We start from the raw sequence: 19,186 nt of genomic DNA, 5'->3' as shown, positions 1-19,186 counted from the left end.
TTGGTAGTTTTGTGCCTGTATAGACTATAAAAAGCACTTTAGATTTTTAATTTTGGTACTTGTACTTTTACTTTTGATACTTAAGTAAATTTCAACACCAGATACTTTTAATACTTAAGTACATTTAATATGAGCTAATATAAGACTTTTACTCAAGTTTTTTTCTGACGGGTGACTTTTACTTTTACTGAAGTCACTTTCAAGTAAGATATCTGTACTTTTACTCAAGTATGGCTTTCAAGTACTTTATACACCACTGTACAATCCACATACAGTTGCAATCAAAAATATTCAACCCCCACAAAGATTTTAAGGATTTATCAATTACAGCTTTTTCAAAGAGCAAGATTCTGCCTCGGATGAATTCTTTATGAGTTGAATGATACATAGAATCAACACAGAAAATGCATGATGTAGTATTTGTGTGTAACAGTATATTTTGTTATGATAGCCATGTCACAATTATTCAACCCCTATATAATATTCTTGTTTTTAAAGCTGTCTGACCGTTTGTATGGCCTAAAGTGGAGTTGAACCATAATTAAGCATTTGGGAACTCCATAATGATCCTTAATTTGCTTCAGCTGTGATGCATATATAAACCCCACCCTTGAAGATATTCAAGGTGAGTTTCAACCATGGGAAAGGCAAAGGAGCTTCCACAAAAGCTGAGAGAGGAGATTATTTCATCACACCTGAAGGGCCTTGGGTATAAGAAGATTTCCCAAAAATGTATATTCCCAGAGACACCAATGGGAGCATTATAAGGACGTTTAAAACGTATGGAGCAGCTTCAAACCTGCCTGGCTGTGGAAGAAAGCTTAGTCAGAACAAGTAATAGAAACCCTCGTGTGACTGCAAGACAACCAAAGGATGACCTGATGAAGGCTGACACAAGTGCTTCAGTGGCAACTCTAAGACGTGCACTGAATAAACAAGGACTTCATGGCAGGACTCCAAGACGCAATCAGCTCTTGACCACAAGGAACATCAAAAGTCGACTAGAATATGACAGGAGGAATTTGGATAAGACGACTAAGATTTGGGTGAAAGTTCTATGGAATAATGAAACCAAACTGGAACTATTTGAACATATGGAACCGCGGTATGTCTGGCATGCGAAAGGCCAGGCGTATGACCATAAGAATACCACCCCCAAGGACAAGCCGGTCAATGGTGGGTCATTGATGACGTTGGGCTGTTTTTCTGCAGCAGGAACTGGCAATCTTGATCGTGTACCTGGCATCATGGATTTTCAGAAATACCAGGCCATTTTAAGGAGGAATGTGATGCCTTTTGTTGACAAATTAAACCTTTGTGATCATTGGACTTTCCAGAAAGACAATGATATAAAAGCCCACCTCCAAGTCAAGAAAAGATTGGTTGAGAAAAAGATCCTGGATCGTCCTGGAGTGGCTTTCTCAGTCACCAGATTTAAATCTGATTGAAAATCTTTGGTTGGATTTAAAGAAGGCAGTTGCAGGACGGAAGCCATAAAACATCACTGAGCTTGAGGCTTTTGTACGTGAAAATGGTAATGGATTTGTATTTATATAGCGCTTTTCTAGTCTTGATGACCACTCAAAGCGCTTTACACTACAGTTTCACATTCACCCAATCACACACACATTCATACAGTGCATCTATCCCAGCACTTTGTTATTCTATGGGGGCCATTCAGGGTTCAGCATCTTGCCCAAGGACACTTCAGCATGCAGATTGTTCAGACTGGGGATCGAACCGCCGACCTTCAGGTTGGAGGACGACCACTCTACCCCTCAGCCGCCCATGCCAAAAATGGGCAAAGATTCTGATCGTGAGGTGTAAGTGGCCGCACTTACCGAAAATGTTTGTTAGAAGTTATAAAAGCTAGTGGATGTGCCAAAAAGTACTGAAGCTGGGGGTTGAATAATACTGAACATGCACATGTGTTAAAAGATTTACATTTTTTATTTGAACTTCATAGTTAAGTTTATTGTCACATGCACCAATGACAGCGTCATTGGAGCAGTGCAATTCTTGTGACATGGCAGGCAACATCTACGCAGTAGACGACTTTACAAAATAGAAAAAACTACTATATAACATACAACATATAACATCATAGCAGCAGTTTACAGGGTGAAGGAGTGGGGAATATTAAATTAAATAATATGAATATATTTATAACATATAACATACTCAAATGAAGCAGCAGTTTATAGGGAGAAGGAGTGGGGAATATTAAATTAAATAATATGAATATATGTGAAGTAAGTGTATTTGTATTATACACTATAATGTCTTTTGAGGTGAGGGGGTTGACTATTTCTGATTGCAACTGTATTAGTAACAGTCACTTTCTTCCTGTGGATCCGTAAACTGTGTCTTCCCTATTGTACTAATGTCACACTTTGTTAGACGCACACACAAAAGCCTGATTCTATAAATACCAACCTCAACCCCCTTTGACACTCCTATTGTCAAAATCACTTAAAATGCATTTTAAGTAGTGTTGATGTAATGTAAATGCAGGTTGCCAGAGCAGTGCATTTGAAAGGCTGTTAGTATTAGTGGACTACCAGCTTAGTAATGGTTGATAACATTCTCTTCTCAGAAAAGCACACTGCGGTTACAGTCATTTTACACTTGATTATCCAAACACTGTGTGTCTGCTGTAATTGACTTACACTCACAAGACACATATATACTAGTTTGTATTCAATATTCTATTCTGCTCTGTGCAACCGCATTACGAAAACCGCAAATTTCTAAAGAAATGCTGTCTCCAGCTCTTATTCAACTGCACATTTTGTATACAAAATAAAACAAATCCCCTTTAACTCAAAATATAAAAAAGCATATATTTAAGTAAAAACATTACAGGACAAAGACAACTATATGTTTGTTACTCTAAATTTAGCAACCGAAACACCTTCAAGGTCCAGTGTGTAGGATATAGCTTGTCCTACATGCTCAGGGAGGGGTAATTTTATTTTTTTTATTATTATTATGTCTTGTCAGTATTTGTTCACACTAATGAAATCATCAGAGTGTAAGGGATTGCTGGTGATATTAAGAAGAGTTTGTGAAGACGTGTTAATATTGTTTCACGTTATTGTTGATAAAGTTCAGCATCGCATCTCATATATATTTGTTTTTGGCTGTTGTTTGATTGTGTTAATGAGTACATCTCATGTTTTTGATTAAATGCTTGAAATGTATTTGTGTTCTAACTGCTCAGCAGAAAAGTTCACCCCTAAGCTTTAGCTGAAGTGTCTCTACCCTGGAAATTCAAAAAATGCCTTTGCAACACTCCTAGAAGGTGTGGCTAAGATACATCTACTAACTCCTTTGTGCAGTGTCAGTGTCTTAATGCATTGACTGTGTGTCAGTCTGCTCATCATGGGGCTCTGATCTTGGAGACTCAATCACCAGGAGAGAGTCAATATTCCAAGTGAAAGCCTCTGCATATATCTCAAAATGTGTGCTTGGAGATGCACTAAAGACTAAATCATGACGAAGCTATTATTTTCTTTATTAATATTTCTATAGATTGGTAATTTTGCAGAAACTACTCAATCACATTACTAATCCACACAATCCACTCACTCCACCTGATTTTACGCCTCTCCCACTTCTGCACAGTCAGACTCCAGCGTCTCCAACTGTCTGATCAGTCTAATTGCGAAAGCCGATTTCCAACCAGTAGAGGGCAGTTGCTTTGCATATTTAACATAAAAAGTGTGGAATTCAAACTCTTTGTCAAGATTTGGACTTGAATCAATAAACAACACTACTAAATATCCATGGGTTTTCAGCTGAAAAGGGGGCTTTGGGGTTTAGTTACTCTTAAAACACTTAATATATTTCTCTAACTGTAGTGATGGTATTCTCTTTCTCATTCATTCTCACCAGTTTGTCTTCTTCTCTCTTAATATTTTGCATAGAGGCCAGTATTAATTGAAGATCCCTTGTCACACTGTTTCTAATTGTTCATCACACCTCCTTATTGGACTTTTCCTGCATATTTCCAAAGATGAAGAATAGATAAGAAAATCCGAAAGGCATATTAATTAATACAAACAAACTTTCCCTTGGTTATGTGGGGTCCAATGTGATGGTAACAAATGAAAGTTTTTTTTTTTTTTATAAAACCGGAAGATATTGTCTTGCTGACAGACCTCTTACTTTGAACTTTTACTCTAAATGTACCATCAGCAAATATGAACATGATAGTGACAAATAGTTGTAATGCTTTTGTAAAATCTACATCATTCCACATTTAGTAGAGCCAACTCATCTGGTTTTCAAGCAATAACTCATATTTTATTTTTGTCAAAATTTCTTACCATGATGAAACCCAATTTCTTTAATACCTTAAAGTAACTTTCTCATGGTTTAACTGTGTAAGCTAAAGTAGTTCAGGACTGGATGTAGAAGCTGGCTATTGGTGAGAGTAAGGATGCAGAATGTTAAACAAATGGCATAGGGTTAGTGTGAATAATGAACTATGTTAGTTAATCATTCATAAATACACAACTCTTCAACTTTTTAGGTATACATTTCAATCTGGGTTTTATTTGTATTTCAGCAGTTGTAGACATTTTTTATTTTGTATCCTCAATAGTGTCAGATACCTAACAGATGCACAACAGTGCTGTCTTGGATATGGGCCTTACAGAAATAATCATGAAAAACTGTATTCATGGTTAATATGGGTCATTAACCAACAAAAGTGGCTTAGGGGTTGTTAAACCTAAATTTGGTCTGTGGCTTAATGGCATATCCTTACAGCTCTTGTAGGCACTACACTAATCAAAATGTACGTATTTACCTGATGCTAGCAAGGGGTAACATTCTGTGACAGTTTTGTACAGCAGTACATTTTCAGTGGATCTAAACAAAGCCAGTGTCCCAAACCAATGTAGCCCAAGTAATTCCTCTCATTCTCTTCCTTCTCCCTCCAGGCACTTCCTTTTCAAGACCGGTACAGGCACCACCCCCCTCTTCTCCACTGCTACTCCTGGCTACACTATGGCTACAGGCTCAGTGTACTCGCCTCCTACCAGGCCGCTGCCAAGGAATACGCTGTCCCGCTCTGCCTTCAAGTTTAAGAAAACTTCAAAGTACTGCTCATGGAGGTAAGATAGAGTGAGCAGGGAGGAACCGGGGTCCTGTTGTTCACTGCTTAACACTGAAATATAAAAGGTCAGGACACAACTTCATCGTGTTAGCTGTCATAATAAATGCGGGAATCTGTATTATAAAATATTAGGAAAAAAATACAAATTTGCCTGTCCCTAAATCTCTATTTTAATTAAGAGTAATCTGTTGTTTTGTGATGGGGTGTCAGTTTATGTGATGAAGGCCTTTTAGAATGTCTGACAAATACAGATGGTTCGGGCAGAAACCTGCTTTCTAACCATAAAGGGAGATGAAGTTTGAAAATAATCTATCTATCAGTCAATCATAAAGAAAAAAAGCTCACTGTCAGTGGAATGCCCAATAACAGACCTTCTGCACCTACTGGGCTCCACGAACTGGATCGATTAAAGAGATGGGTGACCTATATCCATTTATCACAATGACTAAGACTTATCAAGGCTGGATTTTCTCGCCTTGGATTTTTGATCAGATAAATGCTGACACAATGAACATGACACAAAAATACAGCCTTAAATAGTCACTTTAACTTAGTTGTATTATTTTCCCATTGTAATGAGACGTTTAAGTAATTGATTACTGCTCTGAATAGATTGATTGTTTGTTGATTCTTAACATTTCTCAGGACGACAGCCCTGCAAAAGAGAACTGTGTGCCTGTTGCATGATTGTCATAATAGTTTATTTTAATCTGTTAATCACAAAGACTAAGGGGGACAGGCAAAACTGGTTTGGCTGGGGATAACAATACAGCAGGCGAACGTAACCAACCCCTTCCCTGTTTAGATGGGATCTAAACAGGGAAGGGGTTGACCTCACCTGACCTCACCTCGAGCAACTTAACCACCCATAATCCCATGCATTTCACTGTGGCTATGGCTGTGTGCTTGAACTTCTCAAACACCAGGAGACTCACATTCCAAAACTCACCACTAGACCAGTGTTTTTGGAGACATGTGAAATCAAGAACTGTAGCTATTAGGGATGGGGAAAAAAATTGATTCAGTTACGAATCGCAATTCTTGTGAATGACGATTTTAAATCGCCACGCTGCCTCCCAAATCGATTTAAAAAAAATTAAGTTTTATACGAGGGGGGGAGGGAACCTCTACCCAGTGCATGTTGACCAGCTCTTGTTTTTGCACAAGAATCTAAACTTATCCAAGCACTGGCTTTGCATAGCCTGCATGCAAACAACAGTGAAGCATAGCCTACTTTTTGTTTATTTCAAAGTGTATATTTTAAGTAAACTTTTATACATCCTGTTAAATTCACCTTTTATTTATTGTTTAAAAGTAGCCTAAGTGACATACATTTATTAATCTGTCACTTTGTGTGCAGTTGACAGGAACTATACAATAATAGGGCACATTCTTATTTATTTTCTCTTTTGGCTGCCCGGCAGTCATTAAGTTAATGTTAAAGGGCAACATCGCATGCCCATTTTACCGCAAATTGAAATGGTTCCTTGTGGTCTTAATGAAGTGTCTGTATCATTTTTTGCTCAAAATACTACAAGGATCATTTAAAACAGAACCCTTTTTACCCTGTCTAAAACAGCCCTCCTCAGATTGACCTGTTTTGAGTTTTTGAGACGGTAGACATATTGCATATATGCCAGATACCCAAATTAACGTGTAGAAGCACTACAAAAGTGAAATTTTCATAATATGTCCCCTTTAATATTTGAAATAAAACTTGTAAAGCTCTATGTGAATTTGACGGTGTTGTATTGAAGGTATGATTCAACCGTTTTCCATGGTGCAGTATTTAAAGAAAAAAACTCGAATCGCAATACATATCGTATCGGGATCGCAGCTGAAGAAAATCAGACAATAGAGATATTACAATTAGGAAGCTGTACTAAATCAAGGATATTGTGGAGGTTATTAGAAACAAAACCAATTCTGAAGAGACCGAATGTACAGACAATGATTGTGTTTTCTTTCAGGTGTACAGCCCTCAGTGCGGTAGGAATATCTGCACTGCTCTCTGTCCTGCTCTGCTACTGCATAGGTAAAAGTGCATGCACGCAAACACACACACACACACACAGAAAACATGTTTCTGTTCGCCTGAACATTGCCTTCAAGCAGTGTTAATTTTGGCAGCTATTTTTGATTTAGTCTTACTCTTTTTGACGAAAATGCATATTAGTTTTAGTCACATTTAATAATTTTTATTCTTCTTAGTTTTAGTTGACGAAAACAAATTACATTTTAGTCTAGTTTTAATCGACGAAAACTAATTAAATTTTAGTCTAGTTTTAGTCACATTTAGTAGCCACATTAAACTCCTTTTCTTCCCTTCTCAGGCCCAGGGACCCTGTGTTGTGTTTAAAACTGCATAATAGCTTGCAGTACTTTGGTACTTAGGTTGTCCATTAGATATCCCTACCCGCATAAGTCTATAGCAGGGGTCGGCAGCCTTTACTTTCAAAAGACTAATTATGCCCCCTCCTCCCCCAAATAAAATTTGTCTGGAGCCGCAAAACATGTTTGATAACAGAGCTAATAAAGTTTAATATAAAGTTATACTACTAAACTATAGTTCGTTGCTTTTACGAAATTATAGAACGACAATAAAGAAAACTCTTGACATTTTATTGCTATTTTCACCAGTTACAACAAAGGAAAACACTGAACACTTATGAAGAGGAGAAGAAAATACAGAGGCAAGTGTAGGCCTACTTTGAAATAAATTAAACACAGCACTTTGTAGGGCTATTTGAGTCCTCCCAATATTTGTGGGAAATGTATGAAATAAGAAGTACACTATTTTGAAATAAATAAAAACATATTGTTGCAGCCTAATAGCTTAAAAATATATATTTAGTTTTAAATGTGAAAACAAAAAGTGAGAGCAGGTCAGACTGGAGGCGAACACAGATACTGCAGCTCGGTAAAAAAAAACAACTGCAGCTTCTGCTCTGATCAACAAGCTGAGGCGTTGATCTCTGAGCAGCTGAGACCAGAGAAACTCTGTGTTTTCACTGTTTCCATAGTTAAGAAGCAGTCGGTCACAGAGCGGCTGCTCCACGAGAACGAGCTCTGCTTTCACTGTGTCTCTCTGAGCAAGTGCGCGGGTTGGTGGGGCGGAGCTACGGACCGCTGCACTGTCTGGGAGCGCACAGGCACACACACACACACAGACACACAGACTCACTCGCCAGCTCCTGATAATTCATGACGGCCTGATACGATGATGTTTTAAAAATTATTGTGACTTAGTCAACCACCAACATTTTCGTCTCGTCTTGTCTCGTCAACGAAAGTTAAAATAGATTTAGTCATAGTTTTTATTTTCAAAGATCCGTGTTCGTTACGTCTTCATCTCGTCTTCGTCATGGAAAAAGGTTCGTTAACGAATATTTTTCGTTATAGTTTTCGTCAACGAAATTAACACTGTTCGCTTCTTTAAATATACAACTAGATTTATGAAATGTTCAGTTACTTCCTAAATTTCTCAAAAGGAGAACATGACTGTTACCCTGACCAATAATCCTCTCTCTCTCTCTCTCTCTCTCTCTCTCTCTCTCTCTCTCTCACTCGCCAAATACACACACACACACACACACACACACACACACACACACACACACACACACACACACACACACACACACACACACACACATCTCGATTAGCCAGCACTCTCCCGTGACCCTTTGCTCCTGTCCTCACCAGGAGGGGTGTTGGGTAATGGGTTAGCACAGCACGGCTCTAATTTAATGAGGCAGAGCAGTGTGTATATGTGTGTTGGGCAGGGGGTTCTCACTAATTGGTCTGACTCTCTCTGATATCTGCTGTGTGAGGAGTCCAGTCCACACTCAAGAATAGATTCCTGTACAAAGCCACCAACACTAACAGACTGCTACTTTTTTTTTTATCACTTTTGATTTACCATGGTCTGTCGTTGGATGGGTCCTTTCAACATGTTCAACATCTTACTTTTCTCAGATGTAAAATAATTGGGGATTCTTTTTTTAATTTCAATGTAGTACTAATGTAGTGTGCCCTTTTAAGAAGCTCCCAAACCTAACTATGAAATATATTAGTTTGTTTGATTTGGCTGTTTTGAACATGATCTAAATCACCAAAATTAAAAATGTGTACAACAGTTGTGCTCTTATTACTTTCAAGGATGTTGTATTGTGGTCTTCCAATGTGATGGCAGACCATACTGTATGGTGATTATCTAGCTGGGCTTTCTGCAGGCTATTTATCAGAAATGACTGCTTCAGTGTTGTGTTACTTTAGGTAAAGTTGTATCTTGTATTTGTTTCCTGTGTGTCACATCATTGACTGTGAATAGTATTACCATACAACATACAAATAATTACTGTTGATTCAAATGATTATACTGATCACAATAAAATAAATCTATTTGAAAGTTAGCACTGATTTACAACCTCAAGGGGTCACATGTGCACACAGACCATCACACAGAGGAAAAGAAAACAAAAAACATACGGTTAGAGTTGAGTATTGTATTGTTAAGCACATTGAGTGATCATCAAGACTAGAAAAGTGCTATATAAATGCAGACCATTTACCATTTATTGTATTATGTCAGATAAGCTATTCTACACTCCGCTTTTCTATTCCTGGGTGTGTGGGTTTTCAGAAATATTTCCTTTTATATCCCGCCCATCATTTCTGTCTGTCTTCGTTTTCTCTACTGTTCTGTTCTGATTTCCCCCATTTTTGTCTTAACTGTCATATCTGTTGCAACATTTTATTGTTCTTTTTTCTTTCCATAGCCTTGTGCAATGTATTAACCTGCTTGTTCCTGTCCTTGCTCCCTTTTCCTCTCCCCTTTTTAATTATCCAGCTATGCACCTGTTTGGTCTAAACTGGCAGCTTCAAGAGAGTGAGATATATGGAGCATTTGAAAATGGAGGAGTTGGAAGAGATACAACCCCTAACACCTTTATGGTGTCCACAGACAATGGTAAGTCCCACTTTATACATTTTTATTCTTTCTTTCCACAGGAAAGGCAAATTATATAATAAAGTTTGCCAACAAAAGTGTTGGTTCCATTTTAGGTTTTTCTGAAGGACCAGAATTGTTTATGAATTAATGTTGATGATATTGCATAGTTCATGATATTGCCACCTGCTGGTCTCTGCAGTGCCTCTTGCTTGGTTTGAATGATATGTGAACTTCTGATGAACTTTCTCTATTCAAGACAAAATGTAACTTGTAACATGAAAGTGACACATCTTTATTTTCTGATATTATCCATTTGAGGTCTGAGTCTACTCCTATAGGAGTTAATCACATAGATCCTTCCTGAAATTACTAAAAACGTTTGTTGGTTAGATCACTTTATTATGAAATATATTTTAGTTCATTATAAAAGCAGTGGAGTGGATAAGCAGGACCCTTCTCGCCTCTACCACCAGACCTAACAATTATTGCTATAGTGTGGAATTTGTATGCCTTTGCACAGGTGACCGCCAGTGGCCCTAGGCATTATTTTTTCAGGTTGTCTGTCCATTTTGGTGTTCAAAGGTTAAAGGTCAAGGTTGCTGTGACCTCACCAATCACAGTTTTACCTTGTGAACATGATTTGGTTCTCATAATAAACACGAAAGAAGAAACAAAGTTATTCACAGTAGCTGGACCCTCTGTTAATTTGTTGTGTAATTTGTGCAGGTAAAATGTTTCCTCTAGAGAACAACACCATAGACACAGGAGAGGTGGATGTGGGTAGACGAGCCATACAAGACGTCCCACCAGGTCGGTTACACACACACACACACACACACACACACACACACACACACACACACACACACACCCACACACACATACACACACATCTTCCTTTCCTATCATACTATTTTTCAAAAAGGAATGGGGTGAATCACTCTGCAACATATCCTCCCTTTGCCATAGATATATATAGCAGTTCTTGGCTGACCACGATATGTAAGAGTAACTCAGGTAGCCATTGCATATAATAGCAGTATTGCAGACCAGAGTCCTGTTCCTGGATATCTTTCTGATATCCAGCTGAACTTTAACCCAGCTTTTCCTCAAGATCTGAGTGTTTGCACATGAAAGGCTGTGTTAACTGCATATGACCAATCACAGACATGGACAAGTGTATCTAGCTAGTGCCACATATTTCACAATGATGAGAAATCTTTTATATTAGAAAATATGAGGAGAACAAACACATTATTCAGACTAAAAGAAACACACTTAAAGCTGCTTAATGCAGGACAAGCAGCTGGTAAAACATCTCTGATTGTGTGAATGTGTAAGTTACAGAGCCCCCCGGTGACATTTGGTAAAAATATATATCAATCAATCAAACAAATTTTATTTATATAGCCCATATTCACAAATCACAATTTGTCTCATATGGCTTTAACATGGCGAGACATCCTCTGTCCTTAACCCTCAGCAAGAGTAAGGAAAAACTACTAAAAAAGTATCCGTCATTCCCACTACGAATACAAGATATAGAATCCACCATACTGGATCCACCATTGCAACCTCTGATGCGCGATCCACAATCGTAATCCATGGTGCGGCCACAGCGGGCCCGGATCTGCTGGCGATAAAGCATAAACTCGGGGAAGGAGTCAGTAACATGTACAGATGAGATATGACTTACTTCAATGTGATAGGGATGAAGAAGAGGAAGGAGAAGATTGAAAGAGAAGCTCCGTGTGTCATGTGTCATAAATTCCCTCTGCACCATCAGTTGTTTTTGCCTTGTAATCAATGATACAATGATACAGGCCGAACTTGCGGGTACACTGAGGCTTAAGGTAAATCTGACTGGCTACTGGTTTGTATGGTAGTACGATGGAAACCATGTAGCCCACTCAGTAGATCAGACATCAATACCACTATGCCTTTTTAAACTAAACTCCTCCTATTTTAGAACATAAGACAAGTTCAGTTTGCCGCACTAATTAATGCATAGCGCCAGTTGATGTTATCAACATTCTAGACCTATAGCAGCATTCCGAAGAGCAGGTCTAAGACTGGATCAGCTCTAACTATAAGCTTTATCATAAAGGAAGGTTTTGGGCCTACTCTTAAACGTACAGATGGTGTCTGCCTTCCAAACTGAAAGTGGTAGATTATTCCACAGCAGGCTCCTACTCTACTTTTAGAGACTTTAGGGACGACAAGTAAGCCGGAATTCTGGGAGCGGAGTGCTCTAGTGGGTTAATGGGGTACTAACAGCTCTTTAATGTAAAATGGCGTCATATAATTCAGGGACTTGAGGAGGAGAATTTTAAATTCTATTCTAGATTTAACTGGAAGCCAATGTAGCGATGCTAATACTGGAGAAATGTGCTCTCTTTTCTTGGTTCTCGTCAGGAGCCTGATAGTAAAGAATTACAATAGTCCAGTCTCGATTTAACAAGGGCGTGGACTATTTTTTCTGCATCTTTTTGCGAAAGGACATGTCTAATTTTTGAGATATTACGCAAGTGGAAAAGGCTGTCCTAGAAATGTGTTTAAGTTTGAATTAAAAGACAAATCAGGATCAAAGATCACTCCCAAGTTCCTGACTGTTTCATTGGAAGCAAGGGCAATGTTGTCTAGCGCAGCTATATCTTGAGATAATGTTTCTCTAAGGTTGTTAGGGCCAAGTATTATAACCTCTGTTTTATCTGAGTTTAATAAGAGAAAATTGCGGGTCATCCAGGTTTTTATGTCTTTGAGACATGCTCGAAGTTTAGTTTATTGATTACTTTGTTCAGGTTTTAATGACAAGTATAACTGGGTGTCATCCGCATAGCAGTGGAAATTTACCCAGTGTGTCCTGATAATGTTTCCTAGTGGAAGAATATATAATGAGAATAAAATTGGGCCAAGCACAGAGCCCTGTGGAACACCATGGTTAACTTTGGTGCACACAGATGACTCAACATTAATTTCCACGAATTGGGAGAGATCAGAAAAATAAGATTTAAACCAGTTAAGGGTGGTTCCATTAATGTTAATTAACTGTTTGAGTCTTTGTAATAAAATGTGATGGTCAATTGTGTCGAATGCTGCACTGAGATCTAACAGAACGAGGACAGACACAAGTCCCTGATCTGAGGCTATTAGAAGGTCATTAGTGTCTTTTGCTTAGGCTGTCTCTGTACTGTTTTTTTTTTTTTTTTTTTTTTTTTTTTTTTGCGTTCGTTCGTCTTTACTTTTGGCGCTGCTCTGCTGGCGACATGGAGAAGGGCTCCTGTTGCATGTCCTTTGTTTGTTTGTCATGTCCCCGTTTAATGTCTGGCTTCGGTGGATTAAATGCGCAGATTTATTGGAGATGACCACTCATGCTTGAGCTGTATGGTGCGTGTACGTGGAGTGAATTGGCGAGGAATTAAGGCCCTGGTGTTGGCGTGGATGATCCTGGCCGTACCCGTCACCCAATGCATGGCGGAGGATCCTATCAATAACAGCGGCCTGAGGACATACAGCTGTTCAGAGCTGCTGGGACTGCGGGAGAGCGGCGCACTACCATCGCCTGGTCTTCTGCAGGATGTCCCTGGCGGACTGTGCCGACACCAGGGGGGAAAGTATCGGCGAAGCAGGGCTAGGAAGCGTGGCAGGAGAGGCGGCATTAGACGGCGCATACAATCAGCCACCAAGCTACCGCTACCGCCAATGCTCCTATGCAATCCCCGCTCCCTTAAAAATAAAATGGATGATCTGCGTCAACAGGTGGGAGCCTGCTATGAATATCGGGAGTCGGGCATTATGGCTTTTACGGAGACTTGGTTCGGTAAGGATGTTCCGGACAATTTTATTCAGATTGAGGGGTTTTCCCATGTACGTTTGGACAAAGACGCAAACTCAGGTAAACTCCGCGGAGGGGGCGTGTGTATCTACATCAATGACAGATGGTGCCGAAACCTTGCAGTGAGGGACAGAATATGCACCCCCGATTTAGAGCTTTTGTGTGTCACCTTGCGGCCACACTATCTCCCCCGGGAATTTACCAATTTGTTTGTGTGCGTTGTCTATGTCCCACCCAGCGGTAATGCGGGCAGGGCAGCAAATCTAATCGCAGACTGTGTTCACCGTCATCTAGAAAGCAAGCCTGATGCCCCAATGATGATACTTGGGGATTTCAATCATTGCAGCTTAAATAAAACGCTGCCAGGATTTGACCAATATGTGAAGTGCAGCACCAGGAATAATAATATACTGGACAAATGTTATGGGAATATTAAAGATGCATATACTGCCAGAGCCAGACCTCCACTTAAAAACTCAGACCATAACGTAATTCAGCTGCTTCCCACATATCGGTCTGTTTTTAAATCTACCAAACCGGTCACTCAGACGGTGAAGGTATGGACTAATGATAAATTGGAGGAGCTGAAGGGATGCTTCCTTTGTACGGATTGGGATATCTTTCTCAAGGATACGGACATAGACAGTGCTACAGAAGCAACTACTGATTACATCAATTTTTGCATTGAGTCTGTCATACCCACAAAGACAATTAAACGGTATCCCAACAATAAATCTTATTTTACCCCTGACATTATGGACTGTATTAAAAGGAAAAAAGGCGCTTTCAAGTTGGGGGATAAAGCGGCGGTCCGAGCGGCCCAAAAGGACCTAAATCTGAAGATAACAGCAGCGCGCCATCAACATAAAGAATGGGCAGAGCAAAACTTGGCGGAATGCAATACTAAGAAACTTTGGGACTCAATTAGACATATGACGAACATGGACGCGAAAAAGAAACCTCTGTTTGCTCATAACGAAATGACCAGGGCAAATGAACTGAACAATTTTTATATGCGTTTTAATGTTGATAACAGTGCAGATTGTGCCGATGTTTTAGAATCTGTGATTTGTGATTTAAATGTGGATAGGATTGTAATTGATCTGGAAACAGTCATTAAAACTTTTAAAACTATTCAGATTAAAAAGGCAACAGGTCCAGACGGCCTGTCAGCTTTTATTTTGAAATCTTTTGCCGAGGAACTGTCCCCGGTCTGGGTGAAACTATTCCAGTTTTCCATGGACACTTATATAGTGCCAAGACTATGGAAAAAATCTATTATACTACCCAAACCTAAAAAGGTCAGTCCCCAGGAGGACAATGATTACCGGCCGGTGGCCATCACCTCAAATGTTTTTAAATCATTAGAGAAGATCATGATAGAGAAGCTTCGAACAGCTGTGCAACCAGCGCTTGATAAATATCAATTTGCCTACACCAAAAACCGCAGCACAAGTGATGCCATAGCGACTGTAATGCATCTTGTTCTGAAGCACCTAGAAAATCCAGCTGGATATGCTAGACTTCTTTTTGTTGATTTTAGTTCCGCTTTTAATCTCATTCAACCACACATTCTTTTGAAGAAATTAGTTCAGCTAAATGTCAATCCTTTCTTAATTCGGTGGTACTATCCTTCTGTACACGTTGTATACCAACGACTGTGTCAGTTCTGAGCCAAATCAATTCACAGTAAAATTTTCTGATGACACTGTCATACTTAGCCTGCTCACCAAACATACTAATTTGAATGTTCATCAACTTGCGGTTGACAAGTTTGTCAACTGGTGTGATGCCCACTCGCTGCTCATTAATACAACTAAAACTGTTGAGATGTTGTTGGATCCTAGATCAATGGGAGACCAGAGCCCTGTGGCTGTCCATGGCCAGGACATTGTGCAGGTCAAAACATTCAGGTACCTTGGTGTCCATGTTGACAGCCATTTGAGATGGGGCACACAGGTGGCCAATGTTTGTGCCAAAATTCACCAACGTCTCCATTTCCTACGTAGGCTCAGTGTATTTGGAGTTTGCAAAAATATTATGCTAATTTTTTATAGAGCAGCAATTGAGTCAATACTCCGCTATGGTATCACCAGCTGGTTTGGTAACCTATCTGTTAAATCTAGAGTTGAAATCTCAAGCCTTGTCAAAACTGCTGGCAAGATTATGGGAATAACACCCCCCCTAAATCCACAGGACCTTTTTGAGCAGGCGACGATCAGACAGGCAAATGCCATTTTAACAGATATTTCTCATGTGCTGAATAGTGAATATACTCTCCTGAACTCTGGAAGGAGATATAGGCTTCCCTTGTGCAGGCACAATCGATACAAACATTCCTTTGTGCCTGTATCAACCAAACTTCTCAACAGCAGGAAATGATTGCAATGTTTCTGTATATGTATACGAACATAGGCTATGTGTATTTGGAAATGAATGTATTATGAGTCAAACTATGGACATACTGTATGTGAGTGAACGGATTAATGTATGCTTGAGGTTATGTGATGCTGATATGAATGTATATTTATGATTACAGTTAGAGTAGCGGTGTGGAAGCATGTGAATGCGTTCACGTCGGCTTGCTGCAAGTGCAGGATTGTCTAGTGGTCTGTTTACTCCACCAGACTTTTAACTTGATGTTCTTTTTGTACTGTATGTGTTTTTATGTATGCAACATGTTCCCTGTCTTCACGACAAATTTCTCCCTGGTGGAGACCAATAAACTAACCTAACCTAACTGTGATTGGCTCTGAAACCAAACTGAGAGTCTTCATATATATATTTTTCTTGGAGAAACTCACACAGCTGATTGGCTACAACTTTTTCTAAGATTTTAGACATGAAGGGGATATTAGATATTGGTCTGTATTTGGCTAAATCCTCCGGGTCAAGGGTTGTTTTTTTGAGAAGGGGTTTGATTACAGCTATTTTAAAAGACTGTGGGACATATCCTGATGATAATGACAGATTGATTGTATTAAGTAACAAACTATCAATTAGGGGCAGAATTTCTTTAAGTAATTTTGTCGGAGTTTTCTTCTATTAGTTTTGAATAATAGGCAGCTCTTGCTCTGTGGAGAGCCTTTTTATATTCTTTAGCACTATTCTTCCAGTCTATGAGATTCTCAACACGGTTGCTGGAGTGCCATTTCCTTTTCTAGTTTTCTTGATAATTTGTTTTTATCATGTGACCACGATAAGATTACTAGTTCAGCATAGGTTACCATGGTGATTTACCATGGTAACCTATGAATGAGTGAATGAGCCCTGACTTTACCCTGAAGTCAAAGGGTAAGTGCAAATCCGGCTTCGTAGTACAGGGCTCAGGGCAATTGAGAGCTTGACAAGTATGATGTTGATTCACTGGGTAACTTTAGTTTACCTACTACTTCTACCTATTAGTGCTTATGAACAAAAGACAAATACTTTCCACAAGCATCTATGTGTATGTGTATGTGTATCATAATGCAAGCAATATAATTTCCAATCCCAGAACACTGGGAGCTGATTCATGGACAAACACACTTGAGCATAATGAGCTATAACCAAACATCCCACGTCCCAACCTACTTTCCCCTTTGCTCGTAAAGCTCCAGACTTTTGTCAATGGGACAGGTCACATCAACGATAGGGCTTTATGTTACAGAACAATGTTAAGATCAGATGCAAGGATAGATGCAGTTTCAACTAGGGTGTTCTATAATTCATGTCTATTTTAGCTTAAACAGCCGTGCCTGACTTGATTTCCCTGGCTGCACACCGTTGTACGGTATCATGTTGTGAAAACTATAAATTACCATAATTATGTCACAATAATGTGATGTTAAAATGAAGAAATGCGACTCTTAGTTTATATTTATTAACTAAAGAAAGTGCTAAGTTTAAAATGTGTTCTAGCTCAACTATTGTTGACTATTATTCTTTATTATCAGATATCCTTAATATACATGTTCCAGAAGATCCAAAAAATATAAAAAATTATAATAGAAAATGTCAAATGTATATATTGCATTGGATGTATTGAAATGTGAATGTGGGGTTTGTCCGATCCAAGACTTGTTTATTTGCTTTAATGTGAGCATATTGATTCATATATGGTTTATTGAAGGAAAAATGTTGAACATTAATCAAATTCTGTTGAAATACTGACTGAATTTACTGGTTTGTTGTTCTATTCAAGGAGTGTTTTGGAGGTCCCAACTATATATTGACCAACCACAGTTCTTAAAATTCAACATCTCCGTCCAGAAAGAGGCTCTTGTTGGGGTGTATGGACGTAAAGGCCTACCGCCCTCACACACACAGGTCGGTCACACTTATGCATTGTGGTAAAATATATAAACAGGCAGACTATGTTGCTTTTAGATTAACATAAGTCAAAGAAATTGATGTCGAAGTCTTCACAAAATGTATAGTCATCGAAATGTATGGTTTTACTGTGAGAAGCATCTGTCAATAATAAGGGTTTTACTCCAAGAAAAATGGAGACTGACATTTTTTTCTTCTTCATTGCTATCATATATATATATATATATATATATATATATATATATTATAGCGGAGTCCTTTATTGTCAAAAGTATGGAAACATTATGAACCTGAAGGGAGACATGTATTGGTTTACTGGCAGATCGCAAACAACCTTAAGGTTCATACCACAGTGATGTTCTTTTGCTGTGTAATCTGCTGTGCACAAGCTACTTTTAATAACTGTTGCTTCCCCAACTCAAGGAGGAGAACGAGAACTGCAGTGGTTGAGATATCTATAAGCTAAATTAATATAGCGAGCACCAACAGTGAACAAAAAGGAGTGAAACAAAGACAAAAATAATGTAATTTACTCAAGCTTTGTTCTAAAGCACCCAAAACAGGTCAATCTGAGGAGGGCTGTTTTAGACAGGGTAAAAAGGGTGCTGTTTTAAATAATCCTTGTGGTATTTTTACCAAAATATGTTACAGACATTTCATTAAGACCCCAAACAGCCATATCAACTGTGGTAAAATGGGCATAATATGTCCCCTTTAAGTGTTGATGCATTTATTGTGAGTAGCATTGGAGAGGCACTTGGGATGTCCAGGTATTTTTTCAAAAAGGAAATAGCAACCCTGCTGTGTGTTAGCCAAAATTACCATTTGGGAATTGTGAATGTCTAAAATGTGATTCTGCCACTATTGACTTCCTAGTAGAATCAATAAATGGTGATGACAAGGAGGGGTGCTATCATCATGAGTACTTGTTAAATCTTGTCTCGAAATGTAATCGGGTCCT

The 19,186-nt window shown here is 38.9% G+C and overlaps 1 protein-coding gene across 5 annotated transcripts in view; it reads left to right on the top strand.

Annotated features, from left to right (window-relative positions):
* tenm3 (teneurin transmembrane protein 3) overlaps window positions 1-19,186 on the top strand; it is a 198,728-nt gene that overhangs the window by 110,013 nt on the left and 69,529 nt on the right. For all 5 annotated transcript variants that reach the window (XM_062387320.1, XM_062387318.1, XM_062387317.1 and 2 more), the window contains 5 exons: window positions 4,950-5,123; window positions 7,096-7,160; window positions 9,978-10,097; window positions 10,806-10,889; window positions 18,098-18,222. In XM_062387320.1, the coding sequence (XP_062243304.1) occupies window positions 4,950-5,123; window positions 7,096-7,160; window positions 9,978-10,097; window positions 10,806-10,889; window positions 18,098-18,222 (568 nt within the window). The remainder of the gene's footprint in view (window positions 1-4,949; window positions 5,124-7,095; window positions 7,161-9,977; window positions 10,098-10,805; window positions 10,890-18,097; window positions 18,223-19,186) is intronic.

Source organism: Platichthys flesus, chromosome 5 (assembly GCF_949316205.1).
Source record: "Platichthys flesus chromosome 5, fPlaFle2.1, whole genome shotgun sequence".
Taxonomy (NCBI): Eukaryota; Metazoa; Chordata; class Actinopteri; order Pleuronectiformes; family Pleuronectidae; genus Platichthys; species Platichthys flesus.
This window is presented reverse-complemented; position numbering and strand designations above follow the sequence as displayed.